We start from the raw sequence: 24,132 nt of genomic DNA on the forward strand, positions 1-24,132 counted from the left end.
CCTATAAGGAGATTTGGAAGAACAAAGAGAAAATTTAAAAAGAGAGCGAAAGAGATTATTTGTATGACCCTTGCAATCCTGCCCCAATGATTTAGGGTGCAAATTAATTAAACCCTCTGGACCAGGAAGGTGACAAATTTGGTTCCTGATTTGTTCCGAGTTAGTTGATCTCGATTAGGGCTGCAGTAGACATTACGGTAACCAGATAGTAGTAGGTGCAAGAGTCGGAGGTGTTTCTGTCTATGGAGAAATGATTGGCATTTAATTGATCTCTCCTCAGTGTTCTATCAGAGTTTGGAAACCCCACCATTTTGGGGAAATTATGGGCATGAATTTGCATGCTGCCAATCCAAGGCAGAGTTTGTTGGGAGTTTTAATACAGTGCCAGAGTATTGCCCCATAAAAGCAAAATATTTTAAAACAGAGGACGAAACCAGTTTGCAGTATCACCGCAAGACATTCATCAATTCCAGGTATGTTGGAGGTGCCATTTTTTAGATAATTTACATCAAGTCCTGGATTGCCTGTTCCAAGTCTTTGGAATTCTCGGCACCAGAGGGCTGTGGATGCTCAGTCGTTGAGTATCTTCAAGGCGGAGAGCGATAGATTTTTGGACACCAAGGAAATCGAGGGATATGGGGATCGGGCAGGAAAGTGGAATTGAGGTCGAAAATCAGCCATGATCTTATTGAATGGTGGAGCAGGCTCGAGGGGCCGTATGGCCCACTCCTGCTCCTATCACTGTATGGTATGGCAGCTGTAGCTACTATGACCGGAAAGCCCTGCAGCGGGTAGTCAAAACTGCCCAACGCATTACCGGCACCCGGCTACCAACCATAGAGCACATATACCAGAAACGCTGTTTACGGAGGTCACGGACCATCATCAAAGACCCTACCCACCCCAGCCACAGTCTGTTCGCCCCCCTGCCATCTGGGAGACGCTACAGATGCATTCGCACCCGAACGACCAGATTTAGGAACAGCTTCTTTCCCAGGGCTGTCATCCTACTGAACTCCACAAATAAACTCTAAAGCCTACACATCTGCCAATGCACTTTATTATGTTTATGTATTACAAGCCAAATGAATGTTGAATGTTTAAATGTCTTAATCTAAATGTACACTCTCAGGAGCCGCAAGCCTACATTTCGTTGTACTGCACTTGTGCACTAACAATGACAATAAAGTTGATTATGATTATGATTTCTCACTGTCTTGTGTTCTTATGAGTGGACGCAAGAGATCTTACGACAGGAAAGTTCTCCCGGTGCCCTAGCCAATATTTATCCCTCAACCAACACCTACAGTACAGATCGATTGGCCATTTACCTCACTGCTGTTTGTGGGACTTGCTATGCACAAATTGGCTGTGAAGGTTTTGGGATGTCCCGAGGAAGTGAGAGGTGTGATATAAATGCCAAGATTTTTCCCTCTTTTTTTCTTACTTGCCGCCAGAGCACTCCTGACCTAGCTGCCCTTACTCCCAACAAGGATGTCTGCACTTGCACTACTAAAGAAACTGCCCATTTTTAGCTGCACCACACTAGTACAGAACAGTATTAGTAATCAGCACCATCAGTGGTAAACTGCCTTACATTTATTTTTGGTTCCTTCCAGTAAGGAAGTTATAACTAATATGGCGTATGATAGTGCAGTAATACTCGTGACTCCTGGCCGGCCTCCTTAGTTCTACCCTCCGTAAACTTGAGGTCATCCAAAACTCTACTGCCCGGGTCCCAAATTCAGAATAAGGGAGCACCCATTTAAAACGGAAATGAGGAGGAATTTCTTCTCTCAGAGGGTCGTGAATCTTTGGAATTCTCTTCCCCAGAGAGCTGTGGAGGCTGGGTCATTGAATATATTGAAGGTGGAGATAGACAGATTTTTGAATGGTAAGGGAGTCAAGGGTTATGGGGAGCGGGCAGGGATGTGGAGTTGAGGCCATGATCTTATTGAATGGTGGAGCAGGCTCGAGGGGCCAAATGACCGACTCCTGCGTCTTGTGTTCTTATGTTCTAACTCGCACCAAGTCCTGCTCACCCGTCTCCCCTGTGCTCGCTAACCTACATGGGCTCCCGGTTAAGCAACGCATCGATTTTAAAATTCTCATCCTTGTTTTCAAATCACTCCAAGGTCTCGCCCCTCTCTAGCTTTAATCTCCTCCAGCACTACATCCCCCCCCACCCCGGGATCTCTACTTTCCGCCAATTCTGGTCTTTTGAGCATCCCCGATTTTAATCGCTCCACCACTGGCGGTGGCGCCTTCAGCTGCCTAGGTCCTAAGCTCTGGAATTTCCTCCCTAAACCTCTCCGCCTCTCTACCTCCATTAAGACGCTCCTTAAAACTCACCTCTTTGACCAAGCTTTTGGTCATCTGTCCTAATATCGCATGTGGCTCGCTGGCAAATTTTGTTTGATAACGCTCCTGTGAAAGGTGCTATATAAATGCAAGATGTTGTTGTTAACTGCCCTCTGAAGAGGCCTAGCAAGCCACTCAGTTGTATCAAACCGCTATTTGAGCAACTAGGGATGGTCATTGAATGCCAGCCTTACTAGCGACGCCCACAACCTGAGAATGAAGGAAAAAAATGTAAAATATTATCCCTTACCTTTTTGAAGAGATGGGGTACAGCATCACAGTAGATTTTCCTGAATGTTGGGTGCGAGCTCAAGTCTGCTCGAATTCCTTCTTGGGAAAAGAGGGATAAAATTTTAGTTTCAAGTCACACAGACCAAGCTTAGATCTCGGTTACAAACGTCCGGTCTGCACCATTCATTTTGCTGCTACTCACGGTGGCAAGTTAACAATTCACATGCCGAAATGAAACTATCGATTATCATCTTCCTCTTTAAAACTTGGAATCAGATTTGACCATTCAAAATTATGGGCTAAGCGTTCCACAGCTTCACTTCCCCGACTCACTGTGGGTGCAACCCTTCAGTCAGTTCAAGAGCGCGATGACATTCTCTCGTTCTTGGGTGGTGTTCCCCTCTTTTCTTCCCATCTACACGGCGATTCTCCCTGCTTACCCTGGCCGTTTCTCGGCTTCTAATTTCAACATTTCTAACCCAACGTCCTTTCTTTGTCTTTCATCCGCAGCTAATCAAGCCAACTCAAAACTTCTTTGTCTGCCTCTTTTGATCTTGTTGATTTTTTTTTTTTTTTTGGGAGTCGCCGTTTCTGTTCAGTCCAATGGTTTTAACTCTCCTTCATGGCACCAGTGCCAGCCAGTATCCCAGGCAGCTGCCACCAATTGTTAAACTTTTTTTGGGGGCCAGCACTAGATATTCTCAGGTGCCAACGCGAGTGGTCTCTGCTGCAAGCAGACTGCAAACCCTCGGGCGTTTACCTTTACTGCTCAATATCTAGTCATACAATAGCTTGACCCAGCAAGCCTCAACAATGAGACTCCTCGTCGTGCTGACCAGATACTGTAATCTTCCCTGCTCGCGATGTGGTCTCCTCTACATTGGGGAGACCAAACGCAGATTGGGTGACTGCTTTGTGGAACACCTCCGTTCGATCCGTAAGGGTGACCCCGAGCTTCCGGTCGCCTGTCATTTTAATTCACCGCCCCATTCCCACTCAGACCTCACCGCCCTCGGGCTCTTGCACTGTTCCACGGAAGCTCAGCCTAAGCTCGAGGAACAGCACCTCATCTTCCGATTAGGCACTTTACAGCCTTCCGGACTCAATATCGAGTTCAACAATTTCAGATCATAACCTCGGCCCCGATTACATTTTTACTTATTTTTTATCCACACCTTTGTTTTGGCCCTTTCCACCCCCCCCCTCCTTTTTTTCTCCCACATGGCAGCTGTCTCCCATTCTGCCAGCGCATTTCACACCTAATCTAGAGCCGTCTTTTGTCTCCACTAGTCCTATCACCATCTCGTCTCGTTTTGAATACCTCTTAATGTCTCTTCACTTCTCTTTTGTTCTCTCCCAGCCTGGCCTCAATCTATTTCATTTCCTGTGCTTTTTCAGTCTTGACAAAGGGTTTGACCTGAAATGTTGACTTTATTTTCTCTCCACGGATGTTGCCTGGCCTGCTGAGTTTTTCCAGCATTTTCTGTTGTTATTTCGGATTTCCAGCATCTGCAGTATTTTGCCATCGTACTGTAACCTTCCCTATGGGTTCCTAGCTATCTTCTAGAAGGCGAACTGATTAAATTACTAGAGAGACTAGTACAAATTTTTTTCTTAATTCAACCACGAGAAGTGGGCATCACCGGCTCTAGGTGTCCAGAGAAGGTGGTGGTGAGCCACTGCCTTGAACCGCTGTAGTCCATGTGGTGAAGGTACTCCCACAGTGCTGTTTGGTAAAGTAAAAAGACTTGCATTTATACAGCACCTTTCATAACCACCGGACCTCAAAGCACTTTACAGCCAATGAAGTACTTTTGAAGTGGAGTCACTGCTGTAATGTAGGAAACGCGGCAGCCAATTTGCGCACAGCAAGCTCCCACAAACAGCAATGTGCTAATGACCAGATAATCTGTTTTTGTAATGTTGATTGAGATAGGGAATTGTAAACCAATAAGCTGGTCTATTTTACTTAGACTACATGGACAAACAGAATACAAATTTTCAGTGAAATGCCACCTATTCCTTATTGCTCCTTGCAATGCCAACATTGTGCAAACTTAGCCCCTCATACGGGCCTGCCTTCACTTTTATAATTCAGCATTTACTGAACTGACTGGTTGTAATCTCCAGCAGAGAGAGTTCTTTCCCCGGTGTCTGTTTCTAAACTGCCTCCATCCCATCTAGATAGGAAGCCAAACACTTCACCTCTGACCCACCTCTAGCTCCATGTCGGGGATCAGTTAGTTAGAATCATAAAATCAGACAGCAAATAGGATGCCATGAGCCTGCTCTTTGGTAGAGCTATCCAATTAGTCCCATCCCCCTGCTCTTTCCCCATAGACCAGCAAATGTTTTCCCCTTCAAGTATACTTCCAATTCCCTTTTGAAAGTTACTATTGAATCTGCTTCCACCACCCTTTCAGGCAGCGCATTCCAGATCATAACAACTCACTGTCTACCACTTTTTGGGTGTAGGTATCTGGCAGCTGCCTCCCACTGGGCTCAAATGAATGAGGTCATTCCAACATCCTAGGCGTGACCATCACTAGGATATACTAATGACCCTCCCCCCTCGTCTCAAACTGATACGGTATGCGGACCGGTGTGGGAAGCAGAGGCCGCGGCGGAGCGGCTATAAAAGCGACCCCGAGGACCAGGTAGGCCCCAGAGCGGAGTCGGACCTGTGTGGGAAGCAGAGGCGACGGCGGAGCGGCTATAAAAGCGACCCCGAGGGCCAGGTAGGCTTACCAATCTCCAATCTCAGAGCTCCGAGAGCGGGAGAGAGGTAAAAAGTCATTGAAGTGCGACGTCACCAGAAAGCAGGTAAGTGATTGGTTGGTGAGTATTTTCTCTCTTTTTTTTTAAACAAGCTTAAATTCTGCGGTTTATATTTTCTAGGGTCTCTGTGGTGTAGTGGGGACAGTTGGTAAATAAGCGCCCTAGAGTATATCTTTAATTGGTGGTATTGATTTAATTAAATTAATTGGTAAGTCATGTCAGGACAGCCCAGCCCCGTGTTATGCTCCTCGTGGGAATTCAGGGATGCTGCCCCTGACGACCATGTGTGCCAGAAATGCATCCAGCTGCAGCTACTAGCGGACTGTATTGAGGCGCTGGAGCTGCAGATGGATGAGTTTTGGAGCATTCGCGATGCTGAGAGGGTCGTGGATTACACGTTTAGTGAGTTGGTCACACTGCAGGTTAGGGCTGCACAGGCAGAAGGGAAATGGGTGACCATCAGGCAGAGCAGTAGAGGCAGGCAGGTAGTGCAGGGGACCCCTGTGGCCATCCCCCTTTCAAACAGGTATACCGCTTTGGATACTGTTGAGGGGGATGACTTACCAGGGGAAGGCAGCAGCAGCCAACTTCCTGGCACCAGGGGTACTTCTGCTGCTCAGGAAGGGAGGAAAAAGAGTGGGAGAGCAATAGTGGTAGGGGATTCTATCGTAAGGGGAACAGATAGGCGTTTCTGTGGCCGTAGACGTGACTCCAGGATGGTTTGTTGCCTCCCTGGTGCCAGGGTCAAGGATGTCACTGAACGGCTGCAGGGCATTCTGAAGGGGGAGGGTGAACAGTCAGAGGTCGTGGTTCACATTGGGACCAATGACATGGGTAAGAAGAGGGATGAGGTCCTGCAGCAAGAATTTAGGGAGCTAGGTAGCAGATTAAAGAGCAGGACCTCAAAGGTTGAAATCTCTGGATTACTCCCGGTGCTACGTGCTAGTGAGTATAGGAATAGGAGGATAGAGCAGATGAATGCGCGGCTAAAGAGTTGGTGCAGGAGGGAGGGCTTTAGTTTCCTGGATCACTGGGCCTGCTTCTGGGGAAGGTGGGACTTGTACAAGTCAGACGGGTTGCACTTGAACCAGAGCGGGACAAATATCCTTGCGGGGAGGTTTGCTAGCACTGTTCGGGGGGGTTTAAACTAAAATGGCAGGGGGTTGGGAACCTGAGCAGGGAGACAGAGGAAAGGGAAACAGGGATAAAAGCAAAAGATAGGAAGGAGAAAAACAAAAGTGGCAGTCAGAGAAATCAACGGTTTAAATCAAACGTGGCCACAGTAAATAATAATTCTAATAGGTCTAAGAGCGTTAAAAAAACAAGCCTGAAGGCTTTGTGTCTAAATGCGAGGAGCATTTGTAATAAGGTGGACGAATTGGCTGCGCAGAGGTAAACGAATATGATTTGGTTGGGATTACGGAAACGTGGCTCAAGGATGGCCAAGACTGGGAACTCAACATCCAGGGGTATTCGATATTCAGGAAAGATAGGCAAAAAGGAAAGGGAGGTGCGGTAGCATTACTGGTTAAAGAAGGGATTAATACAATTGTAATGAAGGATATTAGCTCTGATGATGTGGAATCTGTATGGGTAGAATTGAGAAATACTAAGGGGAAAAAAACATTAGTGGGAGTGGTATATAGACCTCCAAACAGTAAGGTGGAGGTTGGGGATGGCATTAAAAGGGAAATTAAAGAAGCGTGCAATAAGGACACAGCAGTCATCATGGGTGACTTTAATCTACATATAGATTGGGCCAACCAAATTAGTAACAATATTGTGGAGGAATTATTTCTGGAGTGTTTACGGGATGGTTTCCTGGACCAATATGTCGAGGAACCAACCAGAGATCAGGCCATCTTAGACTGGGTATTATGTAACGAGAAAGGATTCATTAGCAATCTTGTTGTACGAGGCCCCTTGGGTCGGAGCGATCATAATATGATCGAATTCTTCATTAAGATGGAGAATGAAGTAGTTGACTCAGACAAGGGTCTTCAATTTAAATAAAGGAAACTACGATGGTCTGAGGAGCGAGTTGGGTAGGATTGATTGGGGAATGGCACTCAAAGGGTTGATGGTGGATAGGCAATGGCAAACATTCAAAGATCGCATGGATGAGCTACAGAATTTGTTCATCCCAGTTTGGCATAAAAATAAAACAAAAAAGGTGACTCAACCGTGGCTAATAAGGGAAATTAGGGATAGCATAAGATCCAAGGAGAGGACATATAAATTGGCCAGAAAAAGCAATAATCCTGAGGATTGGGAGCAGTTTAGGATTCAACAAAGGAGGACAAAGGGATTAATTAAGAAAAGGGAAAATAGAATATGAGTGTAAGCTAGCAGGGAACATAAAAACTGACTGTAAAAGCTTTTATAGATATGTGAAGAGAAAGAGATTGGTGAAGTCAAGCGTAGGTCCCTTGCAGTCAGAATCAGGGGAATTTATAATGGGAAACAGAGAAATGGCAGACCAACTAAATTCATACTTTGGTTCTGTCTTCACAAAGGAGGACACAAATAACCTCCCAGAGATGCCGGGGGACATAGGGTCTGATGAAAGGGTGGAACTGAAAGAAATCAGTATTTGTAGGGAAATGGTGTTAGGAAAATTGATGGGACTGAAGGCCGATAAATCCCCAGGGCCTGATAATCTACATCCCAGGGTACTTAAGGAAGTGGCCCTAGAAATAGTAGATGCATTGCTGGTCATCTTCCAGAACTCGATAGACTCTGGAACAGTACCCATGGATTGGAGGGTAGCTAATGTTACCCCACTATTCAAAAAAGGTGGTAGAGAAAAAGCGGGGAATTATAGACCGGTAAGCCCGACATCGGTAGTGGGGAAAATGCTAGAGTCTATTATAAAAGATGTAATAGAGCACTTGGAAAGCAGCGACAGGATCGGACAAAGTCAACATGGATTTACAAAAGGTAAATCATGCTTGACTAATCTACTGGAATTTTTTGAGGATGTAACTGGTAAAATAGATAAGGGAGAACCAGTGGATGTGGTGTATTTGGACTTTCAGAAGGCTTTCGATAAGGTCCCGCATAAGAGATTAGCGTGCAAAATTAAGGCACATGGGATTGGGGGCAAGGTATTGACTTGGATAGAGAACTGGTTGGCGGACAGAAAGCAAAGAGTTGGAATAAATGGGTCGTTTTCCGAGTGGCAGGCAGTGACTAGTGGGGTACCGCAAGGATCGGTCCTAGGACCCCAGCTGTTCACAATATATATTAATGATCTGGACGAGGGAATTGGATGTAATATCTCCAAATTTGCAGACGACACAAAGCTGGGTGGGAGGGTAAGCTGTGAGGAGGATGTCGTGAAACTCCAGTACGATTTGGACAGGTTGGGTGATTATAGTGCATTTGCCATGTTTCTGCCCAATGTGGATAAATGTGAGGTTATCCACTTTGGTGGCAAAAACAGGAAGGCAGATTATTATTTGAATGGCAATAGATTGGGAGAAGGGGAAGTGCAAAGAGACCTGGGTGTTCTTGTGCACCAGTCGCTGAAGGTAAGCATGCAGGTGCAGCAGGCGGTTAAGAAGGCAAATGGTATGTTGGCCTTCGTAGCAAGAGGGTTCGAGTACAGGAACAAGGATGTCTTGCTACAGTTGTACAGGGCCTTGGTGAGACCGCACCTTGAGTATTGTGTGCAGTTTTGGTCGCCTTACCTGGGGAAGGACGTTCTTGCCATGGAAGGAGTGCAGCGAAGATTCACCAGGCTGATACCTGGGATGGCAGGAATGACGTATGAGGAGAGATTGTGTCGATTGGGCTTATACTCGCTGGAGTTTAGAAGATTGAGAGGGGATCTCATCGAAACCTATAAAATTCTGGTCAGGCCTGGACAGACTAGATGCAGGAAGGATGTTTCTGATGGCCGGGGATAAGGGGTAAGCCATTTAGGACTGAAATGAGGAGGAATTTCTTCACCCAGAGAGTGGTGAACCTGTGGAATTCTCTGCCACAGAGGGCGGTGGAGGCCAGTTCATTAAATATATTCAAGAAAGAGTTGGATATATTTCTTAAGGCTAAAGGGATCAAGGGATATGGGGAGAAGGCAGGGACAGGGTACTGAATTTGGATGATCAGCCATGATCTCATTGAATGGCGGAGCAGGCTCAAAGGGCCTACTCCTGCTCCTATCTTCTATGTTTCTAAGTTTCTACCAGACACTTCAACTAATGACAGCTACTGGTTCAAAAATGCTTTCCCAGATAGCTTGCGTGTTGTGTGGACATAACCCGCTATGCATTGAATTTAACTTAATAGCAACAGCTTGATGTCAATTAAACTGAAATTCCTCCTGGGCCAGTGTCATAAATTTCAATACTTGGCAGCCTGGAGGTGGCGGTCTTCAGTAGGCTGGCCTCCAGTCAAGCCGCAGTTAGTGTGTTAGAACTCTTTAGGCAGTCCCTCGGAACTGAGGATGACTTGCTTCCACATTAAAAAATGAGTTCTCAGGTGACTGAGGAGTCCAATGCGGGTCCTACAATCTCGGTCACAGGTGGGGCAGACAGTGGTTTAAGGGGCGGGTGGGTGGGTTGACATGCGCGCCTTCCGCTGTTTGCGCTTGGCTTCCGCTTGCTCCCGGCGAAGAGACTCGAGGTGTTCGCTGCCTTCCCGGATGCTTCTCCTCCACTTTGGTGCGGTCTTGGGCCAGGGATTCCCAGGTGTCGGTGGGGATGGTGCACTTTTTCAAAAGGAGGCTTTGAGGGTGTCCTTGAAGCGTTTGCTCTGCCCACCTGGGGCTCTCTTGCCATGTCGGAGCTCCGAGTAGAGCGCTTGTTTTGGGAGTCTTGTATCGGGCATGCGGACGACGTGACCCGTCGATTGGAGCTGATCGAGTGTGGTCAAAGCTTTGACGTTGGCCTGAGCGAGAACACAGACGTTGGTGCGCCTATCCTGCCAATGGATTTGCAGGATCTTGCGGAGGCAGCGTTGGTGGTACCTCTCCAGTGTTAGGCTAGTTTTAACAGCCTCTGGACTAGGGATGGGATCTTTTAAAAATGAAGTCAGCCAGGTTTCCAACTCTAAATTCCCAGTGCCATTGCTTTACACTAACTGATCAAGGCAACTTGCATTCTTAATCACAAGGTGATGTAAGAAAACTACTAAGCACTTGGTCGGAGTATAAAACAAGGCTTTAATCAACTGTTTCACAACCATGAGTTCTAGTTACATCACTAGTTCCTGGTTACAGAAACATCCTGAGCAAGCTGGGCCCACGCACGAGTATTTATACTTACCCTGGACGGCGCCACCAGCTGGCCGCCCAGTGTTATCTCATGAGTCATTTCTACATGAATGGTAAGATTCATGACACAGGGGATTCTTATCCATAGTTCAGAAGGATCACTTTCCAAATAAATGAAAACCAGTGGCCTTGTCAATTGCTATCTAGCGAGTTATACTGGATAGGGAGCGGGAGGAAGAATGAAAGAGGAGGGGAAATAGGCTTGGTTGTTGTGATGCCTTCCATGGAAAATATCCCACCTGTTGAGTCTGTGTTTTCAAATGCAGTTATACTGAATAACAGGACACAGACTACAGAAGTAAGTAAACAGGTCTTTAGTGATTGAGGGTCAGGGCTGAACTGAGATACACTTTGCTCCGCAGGGTTTATATACCGGTGTGGTCACCACCGGTACTACAATGTACAGGAGCCATCAAAAAGTAGCCCATCACCTTAAGGTATCCTCTTAAGGTAGTACAGGTTACATACACTACACCACCAACACTCATGAAGAATGGCACTTGGGTGAGAGTCAGCATATTCAGGAGAGGAGAAAAGAGGAGTAAAGAAAGACACCTCCGTTTAAGATTTAAAGGAGCCCATCAGAAAGCTGGCTCACAGATTGGGATATTTTGGATTCAGTTCCTCAAGTCACGCAATATTTCCAGACTGACGAGTAAGCTATCTGCTTCCAGAATTGTGTTAACGGTCCTACATAAAGCAACCACTAAAAAGGTGAAGCTCAGGTGATCTTATCTTCCATTTTGTATACCCTCTACTCTTGTACAAAACTGCCTTGCTTCTTTTCAGCAGCTCCATGTAAAAAGGAACTTGCCGCATGGGGAGTGTCATGGAGCTCAAATTCTATCCATGCTGTGTTCACTCATCTTATTCAGGCAGCTGATGGGATGCTACGATTCACTTCAGCACCGCTGGGAAAGACATGAACACCACCTGCTGGGTTACACTCCCACTCACTACTTGGTGCCCCTTACTGGAAAATACTTGGCATGGAGATCAAATAAGGACAGGATCTGGCTCAATTATCCACAGTCAAATAACTCCAGGCAGTCACAACTGAGTGAGTGAGTGAGTGAGTGAGGTGCCAAAGGCCTGCCAGGACCTCTGGAACTGGGCAAGAGTCAGAGCAAATAAGAGAGTGGCAACTCAGTAGAGTAGGAAAACTGAAGACAGGGATACACATCTTAAAATTCTATGGTTTATCAGTATGTTAGAGTTCTAACATGTCACTGGCAGTATCATGCGCGCTTGTATAGAACAAGTGGGAACATAGGAACAGGAGTAGACCATTCAGCCCCTCGAGCCTGTTCCGCCATTCAATCAGATCATGGCTGATCTGTACCTTAACTCCATCTGCCCGCCTTAGTGTCAGCTGTGGCTCAGTTGGTAGCACTTTCGCCTGAGTCAGAAGGTCGTGGGCTCAAGTTCCACTCCGGAGACCTATGCACAAAAATCCAGGCCGACAATCCAGTGCAGTACTGAAGGAGTGCTGCACTGTCGGAGGTGCCGTCTTTCGGACGAGACGTTAAACCAAGGCCCCGTCTGCTCTCTCGGGTGGACGGAAAAGATCCGATGGCACTATTTTGAGTTCTCCCTGGTGCCCTGGCCAATATTTATCCCTCAATCAACGTCTAAAGTAGATACAATAGCAAAATATTGAGGTTGCTGGAAATCTGAAATAACAACAGAAAATGCTGGAAGCACTCAGCAGGCCAGGCAGCATCCGTGGAGAGGGAAACAGAGTTAACGATTCAGGTCTGGGACCCTTCATCAGAACTGGAAAAGGCTGGAGGTGTAACAGATATTAAGCAGGTGCAGAGGCAGGGAAAGGGTGAGGGGAGGAACATTCTGTGCTAGGGTAGGAGGCACGAGAGATTAAATGTTGCAAATGGGGATGGCAGAATCATAAACAGCCTGAAAAATGGGGGCAGGGGTTATAGTCTGAAATTGCTGAAACTCTATGTTGAGTCCAGAAGGCTGTAAAGTGCTTAATCGAAAGATGAGGTGCTGTTCCTCGAGCTTACGTCGAGCTTCATTGGAACAGTGCAAGAGGCCGAGGGCGGAGAGATCAGAGTGGGAGTGGAGAGGAAAATTAAAGTGACGGGCGACCGGCAGCTCGGGGGTCACCCTTACAGACTGAACGGAGGTGTTCCGCAAAGCGGTCGCCCAATCTGCGTTTGGTCGCCCCAATGATTATCTGGCAATTATCACATCGCTGTTTGTGGGATCTTGCTGTGCGCAAATTGGCTGCCGCGTTGCCCACATTACAACAGTAACTACACTTCAAGATGTACTTCATTGGCTGTAAAGCGCTTTGGGACATCCAGTGGTTGTGAAAGGTGCTATATAAATGCAAGTCTTTCTTTCTTTAGTTCCGTAACAAAGAGGAACTGTTTCCTCTGGTGATGTCCGGAAGCACTTATTCACACAAAGGTTAGTGGAAATCTGGAACTCTCGCTTCTGAAATTTTCTGAAACACTCTGCCTCAAAAAAGCTGTTGAGGCTGGTGGTCAATTGAAAATGTCAAAACGGAGAGAGTTCCAGATTTCCACTACCCTTTGTGTGAAGAAGTGCTTCCTGACATCACCCCGAACAGCTTAGCTCTAATTTTAAGGTTACGGCCCCTTATTCTGGATTCCCCAACCAGAGGAAACAGATTCTCTCTATCTACCCTATTACAGGAAACTGTGCGCTATCCGGCACCGACGGGACCGAGCTGTTGCCGTCCCATCAAAACTGCCGGACAAACCAGCGCTAATGTTGAAACATACGGAGATTTTGAGCTCCGTATCTGGCAATAAACCCTGTTGCTTCTAAACAGTCGGCCGTACCTTGCAAGCGTCTCTGTAGCTTAGCAACAGCTTCAGCGAGACCTTGCAGAGCCTGACTGGTGGAAAAAAAGCAACGAAAAGAAAAAAAAACTAACGAAACAGCTCCTGATTTTTGCCGGTGGCTCGAGCATTCCGGACAGTTAACCTCCGGATAAACCAAAGTTTCCTGTAACTCCTTTAATCAGCTTCAGGGGTGCCTCGATTAGATCACCCCTTAATCTTCTATACACAAGGGAATGACCAAGGGCTCACCTGTGCGTTTCAGTTTGTGGCCCACCCGCTTGGACCAGCCCACCGAATGGATGAGGGGACTCCACATGTGGCACCAGAAATCATCATCTTCCTCACAATCTTCATACAACAGCCGCAGGCGCCCGCCAATCACGCTATCAACAACGGCGGTCCTTGTACGCGAGATCTGCGTCTTATCGACGACCTCCACCCGCATTCCTGGTCGGAAAGGGTATTTCATGCTCTCCACCATCTGGGCAGGAAACACACAAAATAAAAACCAACTTTCTTCTCAAACATAAGCATCATCTGAAGAAAGGGAAAATACCCCCTCCTCCCACCACCCCCATTTCTTTTGAAGGAGACGTCGCTTGCCGACTTGCAATTCCACAGTTATCCAGTAGTTCTTGCAGTGGCCTTTCTTTATGTGCGAGTTTAAACATTGAATGTTGGCAACAACAACAGAGAACACTGGAAAAACTCAGCAGGCCAGGGCAGCATCCGTGGAGAGAGAAACGGAGTTCACGTTTCAGGTCGATGACCCACCAGTTCTGACCAGGCACTGAGGACAATTACAGCACCCCAACTGCTGCTGGAATCAGCCAGCTCAGCAATCAAAGATTGGGATCTTTCTGGTCTACTTCAGGCTAAAGAAAATCCACATTTTAAAAACAATACAACTCTCAGGGCTGGAAAACGCTACTGCCAAGCAACCAAAAATGGGTTATTTTCCAGCTGCACTAATATCTCTGTGCATCCTACCTCTCCGTGTTTCTTCCTTACCCCTCTTTCTGCCTCCAATACTCTTTTGCCCCATTGCAGCTCTACCCTACACCCCTGACTAGTTCTTCAGCTATACCAAGATCGGTCCTTTTAAAAACTGTGGCAACAAGAGGTCAGGGGCTGGGTATTCTGCGGCGAGTTTCTCACCTCCTGACTCCCCAAAACCTATCCACCATCTACAAGGCACAAGTCAGGAGTGTGATGGAATACTCTCCACTTGCCTGGATGAGTGCAGCTCCAACAACACTCAAGAAGCTCGACACCATCCAGGACAAAGCAGCCCACTTGATTGGCACCCCATCCACCACCTTAAACATTCGCTCCCTCCACCACCGGCACACTGTGTCTGCAGTGTGTACCATCTACAAGATGCACTGCAGCAACTCGCCAAGACTTCTTCGGCAGCACCTCCCAAACCCGCAACCTCTTCCACCTGAAGGACAAGGGCAGCAGGCGCATCACCACCGCCTCCAAGTCACTTAGAAGTATTTCGCTGATCCTTCATCGTTGCTGGGTCAAAATCCTGGAACTCCCACCCTAACAGCACTGTGGGAGTACCTTCACCACACGGACTGCAGCGGTTCAAGGCGGCGGCTTACCACCACCTTCGAGGGCAACTAGGGATGGGCAATAAATGCTGGCCTTGCTAGTGACGCCCACATCCCATGAACGAATAAAAAAAAAAATCCACAACTGCTGTCTAGATACATTTCAAACAGTTTGGGGTGAATAAATGTAGGATAAACTTCCCTCCCTCGCTACGGAAAACACCAGCAGAAGCCGGGTCCTGCACCAACAGTGGTGCGGAGATCAGCACTCTCCCACCAAGCACCACCTGGGAGAAACAACCTTACAGTACAAGGCTGTTTGCAAATAGTACCAGCCTAGTAAACCAGCCTCCTTATGCTTAGTTCAGGAAACCATCCCAAGAGCGACCTGGTAGGACAGCCAGCTAGTGCACCAACTCACTTCACCTGGACCCATGCTGATCCCAAGATTATCCTAAATATGGAGTTTCTCATTGGAGTTGGAGTCATCTTGGGAGCCTGAAAGTGAGGAAAGTGTCGCTATTGGGGGGAAGTGGTAATGGTGTTAACAAAATTGAAGGACAAACACAGATTTAGAATTTACTGACTCTCGAGAAAAGAAAACACTCTTCAGAGGTAGGAGGGCTTGGTGTCTCGCACACATGGTCATGGACTTGCGAGTACATAAGAAGTTACATGTGCCCTCTGTCCTCGCTTACACAATATACCAAGCTACACAGATCAGGAGGGATCTAGGTTCTGTTGCTAGTCTGAGTTACCTGATCGTAGCCAGGACAGCCACTGGGCTGGTTCACCAGGCCTCGGAGTCCTGGAGTTAGGGAGGGAAAAATATCAGACAGGGTTCCTGCTATTGAACACTGTCGGGTGACCCCTGCTGGACAGGGTCGGGCTGGGCGATGATGAGCCCACCCCCCTTTAGTCAAATCGCTCAATGCTCAGGCTCACACGTTAAGAATGGTCACTTGGTGAGGTATCGGACGCTCATGGAATCAAACTCTAGAAGCTGTCCTCAGATAGCGATGAGAAGCAGGAACCCGCGCTGATTTTTCCTCTCCCTGGCTCAGGTTCACTGCATTGCTAAGATCAACTAATTCAGCACAGACGAGGGGATCAAAGCTGGGACATTCCTGGTTGGTACGACTGTGCCATAAAGAAGAAAGACTTGCACTTATACAGCACCTTTCATGACCACCAAACATTCCAAAGCGCTTTACAGCCAATTAAGTACTTTTTGAAGTGTAGTCACTGCTGTAATGGAAGAAACGCAATGACCAGATAATCTGTTTTAATGATGTTGGTTGAGGGATAAATATTGGCCAGGACACCAGGAGTAACACCCTTGCTCTTCATCGAAGTAGCACCATAGGATCTTTTACGTCCACCCAAGAAAGCTGACGGGGCCTCGGTTTAACGTCTCATTCGAAAGACGGCACCTCCGACAGTGCAGCGCTCCCTCAGCACTGCACTGGAGTGTCAGCCTAGATTTTTGTGCTCAAGTCTCTGGAGCGGGACTTGAACCCACAACCTTCTGACTCAGTGGTGAGAGTGCTTCCCACTGAGCCACGGCTGACACCTGTTGCAACGTGTAATGGTTGTAGACCTCAGGCGCTTTCATTTGGACTTCATCATCTGATTAGCTCTGCCTCTGGGCTGGACAGAAACTTGGAGTGGGAGGGGGAGGATCCAGTTGTCGTGGTCCATGTTGGTACCAACGACATAGATAGGACAAGGAAGGAGGTTCTGCTGAGGGAGTTTGAGCAGCTAGGGGCCAAATTAAAAAGCAGAACCACAAGGGTAATAATCTCTGGATTATTACCTGAGCCACGAGCAAATTTGGCTAGGACAAATAAAATAAGAGAGTTAAATGCGTGGCTCAAAGACTGGTGTGGGAGAAATGGGTTTTGCTTCCTGGGACACTGGCACCAGTACTGGGACAGGAGGGAGCTGTTCCGTTGGGACGGGCTTCACTTGGCCAGTGCTGGGACTAGAGTCCTGGCGGATCATATAACTAGGGCTGTAGAGAGGGCTTTAAACTAACTAGTGGGGGGGGGGGGAGGTTCCCAGAGAGCAAATAATACAAATGACAACAGAGAAGGTCATAGACTTAGGTAGCAGTGGGGAAATTAAAAACCAGAGCATGTCAGGAAGGGGTAGAAGGTGTGGAGTAAAAGGTAAAGTAATAAAAAGGGCAATAGCAGGAACTAAGTGTCACAAAACATATTTGAAAGTTCTCTATCTAAATGCACATAGCATTCGTAACAAAATAGATGAGTTAAAGGCACAAATAGCTACATATGGGTATGATCTTGTGGCCATTACAGAAACATGGCTGCAGGGTGACAATGCCTGGGAATTAAACATACCAGGTTATTTAACAATCAGGAAGGACAGGCAGGAAGGAAGGGGAGGTGGGGTGGCTATGTTAATAAAGGAAGGAATCACTGTAATACAGAGAAATGATATTGGGTCAAAGGATCAGGATAATGAAACAGTTTGGGTGGAGATAAGGAATAATAAGGGGAAAAAAACACTAGTGGGTGTAGTATATAGGCCTCCGAACAGTCGCAACTCGGTTGGACGGAGTATCAATCAGGAAATAGTTGAGGCTTGTAATAAGGGAACATCTATAATTATGGGGGATTTTAACTATCATATAAATTGGACGAATCAAATTGGGCTGGGCTGCCTTGAGGATGAGTTCATTGAGTGTATTAGGGATGGGTTTCTTGAGCAGTATGTAACTGAACCAACCAGGGGGCAAGCAACCTTAGATCTGGTCCTGTGTAACGAGACACAATTAATTAAAAATGTCCTAGTAAAGGATCCCCTTGGAATGAGTGACCATAACATGGTTGAATTCCATATTCAGTTAGAGGGTGAGGAGGCTGTATCTCAAACAAGCGTGCTAAGCTTGAATAAAGGAGACTATGAAGGTATGAGAGCGGAATTGAGTAAAGTGGATTGGGAAAATAGGTTAAAGGATAAGACGATACATGATCAGTGGTGTACATTTAAGGAGTTATTTTACAAATTCCAAAAAAAGTATATTCCACTGAGAAAAAAAGGGTGTAAAAGAAAAGACAGCCATCCGTGGCTAAGTAAAGAAATTAAGGATAGTATTCGACTAAAAACAAGGGCATATAAGGTAGCCAAATCTAGTGGGAGGATAGAGGATTGGGAAAACTTTAAAAGACAGCAAAAAATAACAAAAAGATTGATTAAGAAAGGGAAGATACATTATGAAAGTAAATTAGCAAAAAATATAAAGACAGATAGTAAGAGTTTTTATAGTTATATAAAAAGAAAAAGGGTGGCTAAAGTAAATGTTGGTCCCTTAGAGGATGAGACCGGGAAATTAATGGTGGGAAATATGGAGATGGCAAAAACACTGAATGAATATTTTACATCAGTCTTTACAGTAGAGGACACCAAGAATATCCCAACACTTGACAAGCAGGGGGCTATAGGGGGGGGGGGGGGAGGAGCTAAATACGATTAAAATCACTAAGGAAGTAGTACTTGGTAAAATAATGGGACTCAAGGCGGATAAATCACCTGGACCTGATGGCTTACATCCCAGGGTCTTGAGGGAAGTGGCGGTAGGGATTGTGGATGCATTGGTAATAATCTTCCAAAACTCACTGGACTCAGCAAAGGTCCCGGCAGACTGGAAAACTGCTAATGTAACACCCTTATTTAAAAAGGGCAGTAGACAGAAGGCTGGAAACTATAGACCGGTTAGCCTAACATCTGTGGTAGGTAAAATTTTGGAGTCCATTATTAAGGAGACAGTAACAGGACATTTGGATAATCATAATTTAATAAGACAAAGTCAGCATGGTTTTATGAAGGGGAAGTCATGTTTGACAAATTTGCTGGAGTTCTTTGAGGAAGTAACATATAGGGTGGATAAAGGTGAACCAGTGGACGTAGTGTATTTAGACTTCCAAAAGGCATTTGACAAGGTGCCACACAAAAGATTATTGCTTAAGATAAAAAATCACGGGATTGGGGGTAATATTCTGGCATGGATAGAGGATTGGCTATCTAACAGAAGGCAGAGAGTTGGGATAAATGGTTCATATTCAGACTGGCAATCAGTAACCAGTGGTGTTCCGCAGGGGTCAGTGCTGGGTCCCCAACTCTTTACAATCTATATTAACGATTTGGAGGAGGGGACCGAGTGTAACATATCAAAGTTTGCAGATGATACTAAGATGGGAGGGAAAGTAGTGAGTGAGGAGGACATAAAAAACCTGCAAGGGGACATAGACAGGCTAAGTAAGTGGGCAGAGATTTGGCAGATGGAATACAATACTGGAAAGTGTGAGGTTATGCACTTTGGCAGGAAAAATCGTAGAGCAAGTTATTATCTTAATGGCAAGAAACTGGAAAGTACTGAAGTACAAAGGGATCTGGGGGTCCTGGTGCACGAAACTCAAAAGGTTAGTATGCAGGTGCAGCAAGTGATTAAGAAGGCCAATGGAATGTTGGCTTTCATTGCTAGGGGGATAGAATATAAAAATAGGGAGGTATTGCTTCAGTTGTACAAGGTATTGGTGAGACCGCACCTGGAATACTGCATACAGTTTTGGTGTCCATACTTAAGAAAAGACATACTTGCTCTCGAGTCAGTACAAAGAAGGTTCACTCGGTTAATCCCGGGGATGAGGGGATGGACATATGAGGAGAGGTTGAGTAGATTGGGACTCTACTCATTGGAGTTCAGGAGAATGAGAGGCGATCTTATTGAAACATATAAGATTATGAAGGGGTTGGATCGGGTGGATGCAGGGAGGATGTTCCAGATGATGGGTGAAACTAGAACTAGGGGGCATAGTCTTAGAATAAGGGGCTGCTCTTTCAAAACTGAGATGAGGAGGAACTACTTCACTCAGAGGGTGGTAGGTCCATGGAATATGCTGCCCCAAAAAGCTGTCGAAGTTACATCATTACATAAATTTAAAACAGAAATAGACAGTTTCCTAGTAGAAAAGGGAATTAAGGGTTACGGGGAGCGGGCAGGAATTTGGACATGAGTCTAGGTTCGGATAGGTCATGGCCCTGTGGGTAGCGGAGCGGGCCCAGGGGCCGTGTAGCCTGATCCTGCTCCTGTTTTCGTGTGCCTAATGCTGTTAGATTCAGGAGATAGTCCTGTCATAGTGGATTGGCGGTTAGGATCAGATCAGCCATGATCTTATTGAATGGCGGAGCAGGCTCGAGGGGCCAATTGGCCTACTCCTGCTCCTATTTCTTATGTTCTTATGTTCTTATGTAAGATGCAACCATTTACCCTGGGCTAGGCTGTAGATTGGTTCCCATACCTTATAATGGAAGTCGGCCGGTAGGGTCTTTGATCCAATTAGTTTCCTTAACAGATAGGCTCTCCAGTCAGTGGTCTTAGTTTGCACAGCTGCACAGAGAGCATCATGAATTAGCACAAAATGACTTCACAACTGCATACATTTCTATCAAATCCTTAACACATTATGCAGTCTGTCTACACTCAATGTTAGTCTGTCTGCGATGGAGACTGGTCGATGGAACATCAAACTAATAAATTTGCCGCTGCAAGATCAGATGTTGTAGCAGTGACTGCAAGGAGAACAACAACAACTTGCATTTATGTTGCACCTTTAATGTTGTTCGGAGATTATGGAACTATTTACTAATCACAACGAAATTCTCCGCTTAGAAATACAGCAAAAGAAATAATGATGTTAAAATTTTCATTCATTGTATTGTTTTATTGCAGGTTTTTCAGCAAACAGCCGGGGAAGAGTTAAACTTAGGGACTACAACTTTGTGGGCTGTAACAGGGCTATTTAAGAATATAAGAAATAGGAGCAGGAGTGGTCCATATGGCCCCTCGAGCCAGCTCCGCTATTCAATAAGATCATGGCTGAACTTCTACATCAACTCCACTTCCCACCCCATCCCCATATCCCTTGATTCAGACCAGTTAGCCCGACATCAGTAGCAGGGGAAATCCCAGAATTTATTATTAAGGACATGGCAACAGAGCACTTAGAAAATAATAATAGAATTGGGCAGAGTCAACACAGATTTATGAAAGGGAAATCGTGTTTGACAAATCTATTAGAGTGTTTTGAGGTTGTAACAAGCAGAATAGATAAGGGGGAACCAGTGGATGTGGTGCCTTTGGATTTTCAGAAGACATTCGATAAGGTGCCACACAAGAGGTTATTAAACAAGATTAGGGCTCATGGGATTGGGAGTAATATACTAGCATGGATTGAGGATTGGTTAACGGACAGAAAACAGAGAGTAGGAATAAATGGGTCATTTTCAGGTTGGCAGGCTGTAAGTAGTGGGGTACCACAAGGATCAGTGCTTGGGCCTCAGCTATTCACAATCTACATCAATGATTTGGATGAGGGGACCAAATGTAATGGCCCAGAAATTCAGGTCCCCACAAGTGAGTACGCACGGGGTACTCACCCGTAGGCCCAACGAAAGTGCCGGTTTCGTGCATGCACTGCGCATGCGCAGGAAACCGGAACTTCCGTTCCCTTAAAGGAAGGGGTTCCGAGGTCGAATGCGTGCGCCGGAGAGGCAGTGCGTGCGCATCGAACTTACGTTTTTTTTGCAGGTTTCTCCGGGAGGATAAGTCTCCAGAAGCTACACATGTAAAAAGCAGGCGCAAGGTCTGCTTTTAACAAGGTAAGTGGTGAATTAATTAAAATAAAAACATTTTTTCCACAGGTTTATTATTTTTAAATACTTTAAAGAAAGGTAAGTTTATTTTTAACCCTGTTAGAAAATGTAATTAATTTTTTCAAAAATTTAAATTGTTTAAAATAGTTATGTAATTTATAGTTATTTTAAAAATGTGATTTTTTTATTTTTTTATTTATTTGAAATTTGTGATTTTTGGGGCTTATAGTATTTATAGTTTTGACAGCTCTTCCTGCCAATTTTATGAATGAAGCATTTCCTGCTACCATTGGCTCTCCATGGCCCACGTGATACTGATGGGGGGGGGATGGCTTACCAGGGGAAGGCAGCAGCAGCCAACTTCCTGGCACCAGGGGTGGTTCTGCTGCACAGGACGGGAGGAAAAAAAAGAGGGGGAGAGCTATAGTAATAGGGGATTCTATCGCAAGGGGAAGAGATAGGCGTTTCTGCAGCCGCAAACGAGACTCCAGGATGGTGTGTTGCCTCCCTGGTGCAAGGGTCAAGGATGTCTCAGAGCGGCTGCAGAACATTTTGGAAGGGGAGGGTGAACAGCCAGTTGTCGTGGTGCATATAGGTACCAATGATATAGGTACCAATGATATAGGTACCAATGATATAGGTAAAAACCGGGATGAGGTCCTAAAAGCTGAATATAGGGAATTAGGAGGTAAATTAAAAAATAGGACCTCAAAAAAGGTAGTAATCTCAGGATTGCTACCAGTGCCACGTGCTAGTCAGAGTAGAAATAGAAAGATATTTCAGATGAATACGTGGCTAGAGGAATGGTGCAAGGGGGAGGGATTCAAATTCCTGGGACATTGGAACCGGTTCTGGGGAAGGTGGGACCAGTACAAAACAGACGGTTTGCACCTGGGCAGGGCTGGGACCGATGTCCTAGGGGGAGTGTTTGCTTATGCTCTGGGGGAGGGTTTAAACTAAAATGGCAGGGGGTTGGGAACCTGAGCAGGGAGACAGAGGAAAGGGAAACAAGGATAAAAGCAAAAGACAGGAAGGAGAAAAACCAAAAGTGGCAGTCAGAGAAATCAAGGGTTTAAATCAAACATGGCCACAGTAAATAATAATTCTAAAAGATCTAAGAGCGTTAAAAAAAGCCTGAAGGCTTTGTGTCTTAATGCGAGGAGCATTCGTAATAAGGTAGATGAATTAGCTGCGCAAACAGAGGTAAACGAATATGATATGATTGGGATTACGGAAACATGGCTCCAGGATGGCCAAGGCTGGGAACTCAACATCCAGGGGTATTCAATATTCAGGAAAGATAGGCAAAAAGGGAAAGGGGGTGGGGTAGCATTGCTGGTTAAAGAGGGGATTAACACAATTGAAAGGAAGGATATTAGCTCTGATGATGTAGAATCTGTATGGGTAGAACTGAGAAATACCAAGGGGCAAAAAACGTTAGTGGGAGTGGTATATAGACCTCCAAACAGCAATGCGGAGGTCGGGGATGGCATTAAATGGGAAATTAGAGAAGCGTGCAATAAGGGCACTGCAGTTATCATGGGTGACTAATCTACATATAGATTGGGCTAACCAAATTAGTAACAATACTGTGGGAGGAGGAATTCCTGGTGTGTATACGGGATGGTTTCCTGGACCAATATGTCGAGGAACCAACTAGAGATCAGGCCATCTTAGACTGGGTATTATGTAATGAGAAAGGATTAATTAGCAATCTTGTTGTGCGAGGCCCCTTGGGTCAGAGCGATCATAATATGATCGAATTCTGCATTAAGATGGAGAGTGAAATAGTTGACTCAGAGACTAGGGTCCTGAATTTAAATAAAGGAGACTACGATGGTATGAGGTGCGAGTTGGGTAGGATTGATTGGAGAATGTCACTCAAAGGGTTGACAGTGGATGGGCAATGACAAACATTCAAAGGTCGCATGGATGAACTACAGAATTTGTTCATCACAGTTTGGCATAAAAATAAAACAAAAAAGGTGACTCAACCGTAGCTAACAAGGGAAATTAGGAATAGCATAAGATCCAAGGAGAGGACATATAAATTGGCCAGAAAAAGCAGTAAACCTGAGGATTGGGAGCAGTTTAGGATTCAACAAAGGAGGACAAAGGGATTAATTAAGAGGGGGGAAATAGAGTATGAGAGTAAGCTTGCAGGGAACATAAAAACTGACTGTAAAAGCTTTTATAGATATGTGAAGAGAAAAAGATTGGTGAAGTCAAGCGTAGGTCCCTTGCAGTCAGAATCAGGGGAATTTATAATGGGGAACAAAGAAATGGCAGACCAATTAAATACATACTTTGGTTCTGTCTTCACAAAGGAGGACACAAATAACCTCCCAAAAATGCCAGGGAACATAGGGTCTAATGAAAGGGAGGAACTGATAGAAATCAGTATTTGTAGGGA

General features: G+C 45.7%; 1 protein-coding gene across 1 annotated transcript in view; it reads right to left on the reverse strand.

The window, feature by feature from the left end:
- l3mbtl2 (L3MBTL histone methyl-lysine binding protein 2) overlaps positions 1 to 24,132 on the reverse strand; it is a 111,916-nt gene that overhangs the window by 62,474 nt on the left and 25,310 nt on the right. Inside the window, exons 8-10 of the mRNA XM_085969521.1 lie at positions 20,366 to 20,454; positions 13,732 to 13,963; positions 2,612 to 2,688 (exon numbers count right to left, since the gene is read on the reverse strand). Coding sequence (XP_085825647.1) covers positions 2,612 to 2,688; positions 13,732 to 13,963; positions 20,366 to 20,454 — 398 coding nt within the window. The remainder of the gene's footprint in view (positions 1 to 2,611; positions 2,689 to 13,731; positions 13,964 to 20,365; positions 20,455 to 24,132) is intronic.

This window comes from Somniosus microcephalus, chromosome 28, assembly GCF_052327205.1.
Source record: "Somniosus microcephalus isolate GS21.2 chromosome 28, FLI_Smic_1.0, whole genome shotgun sequence".
NCBI lineage: Eukaryota > Metazoa > Chordata > Chondrichthyes > Squaliformes > Somniosidae > Somniosus > Somniosus microcephalus.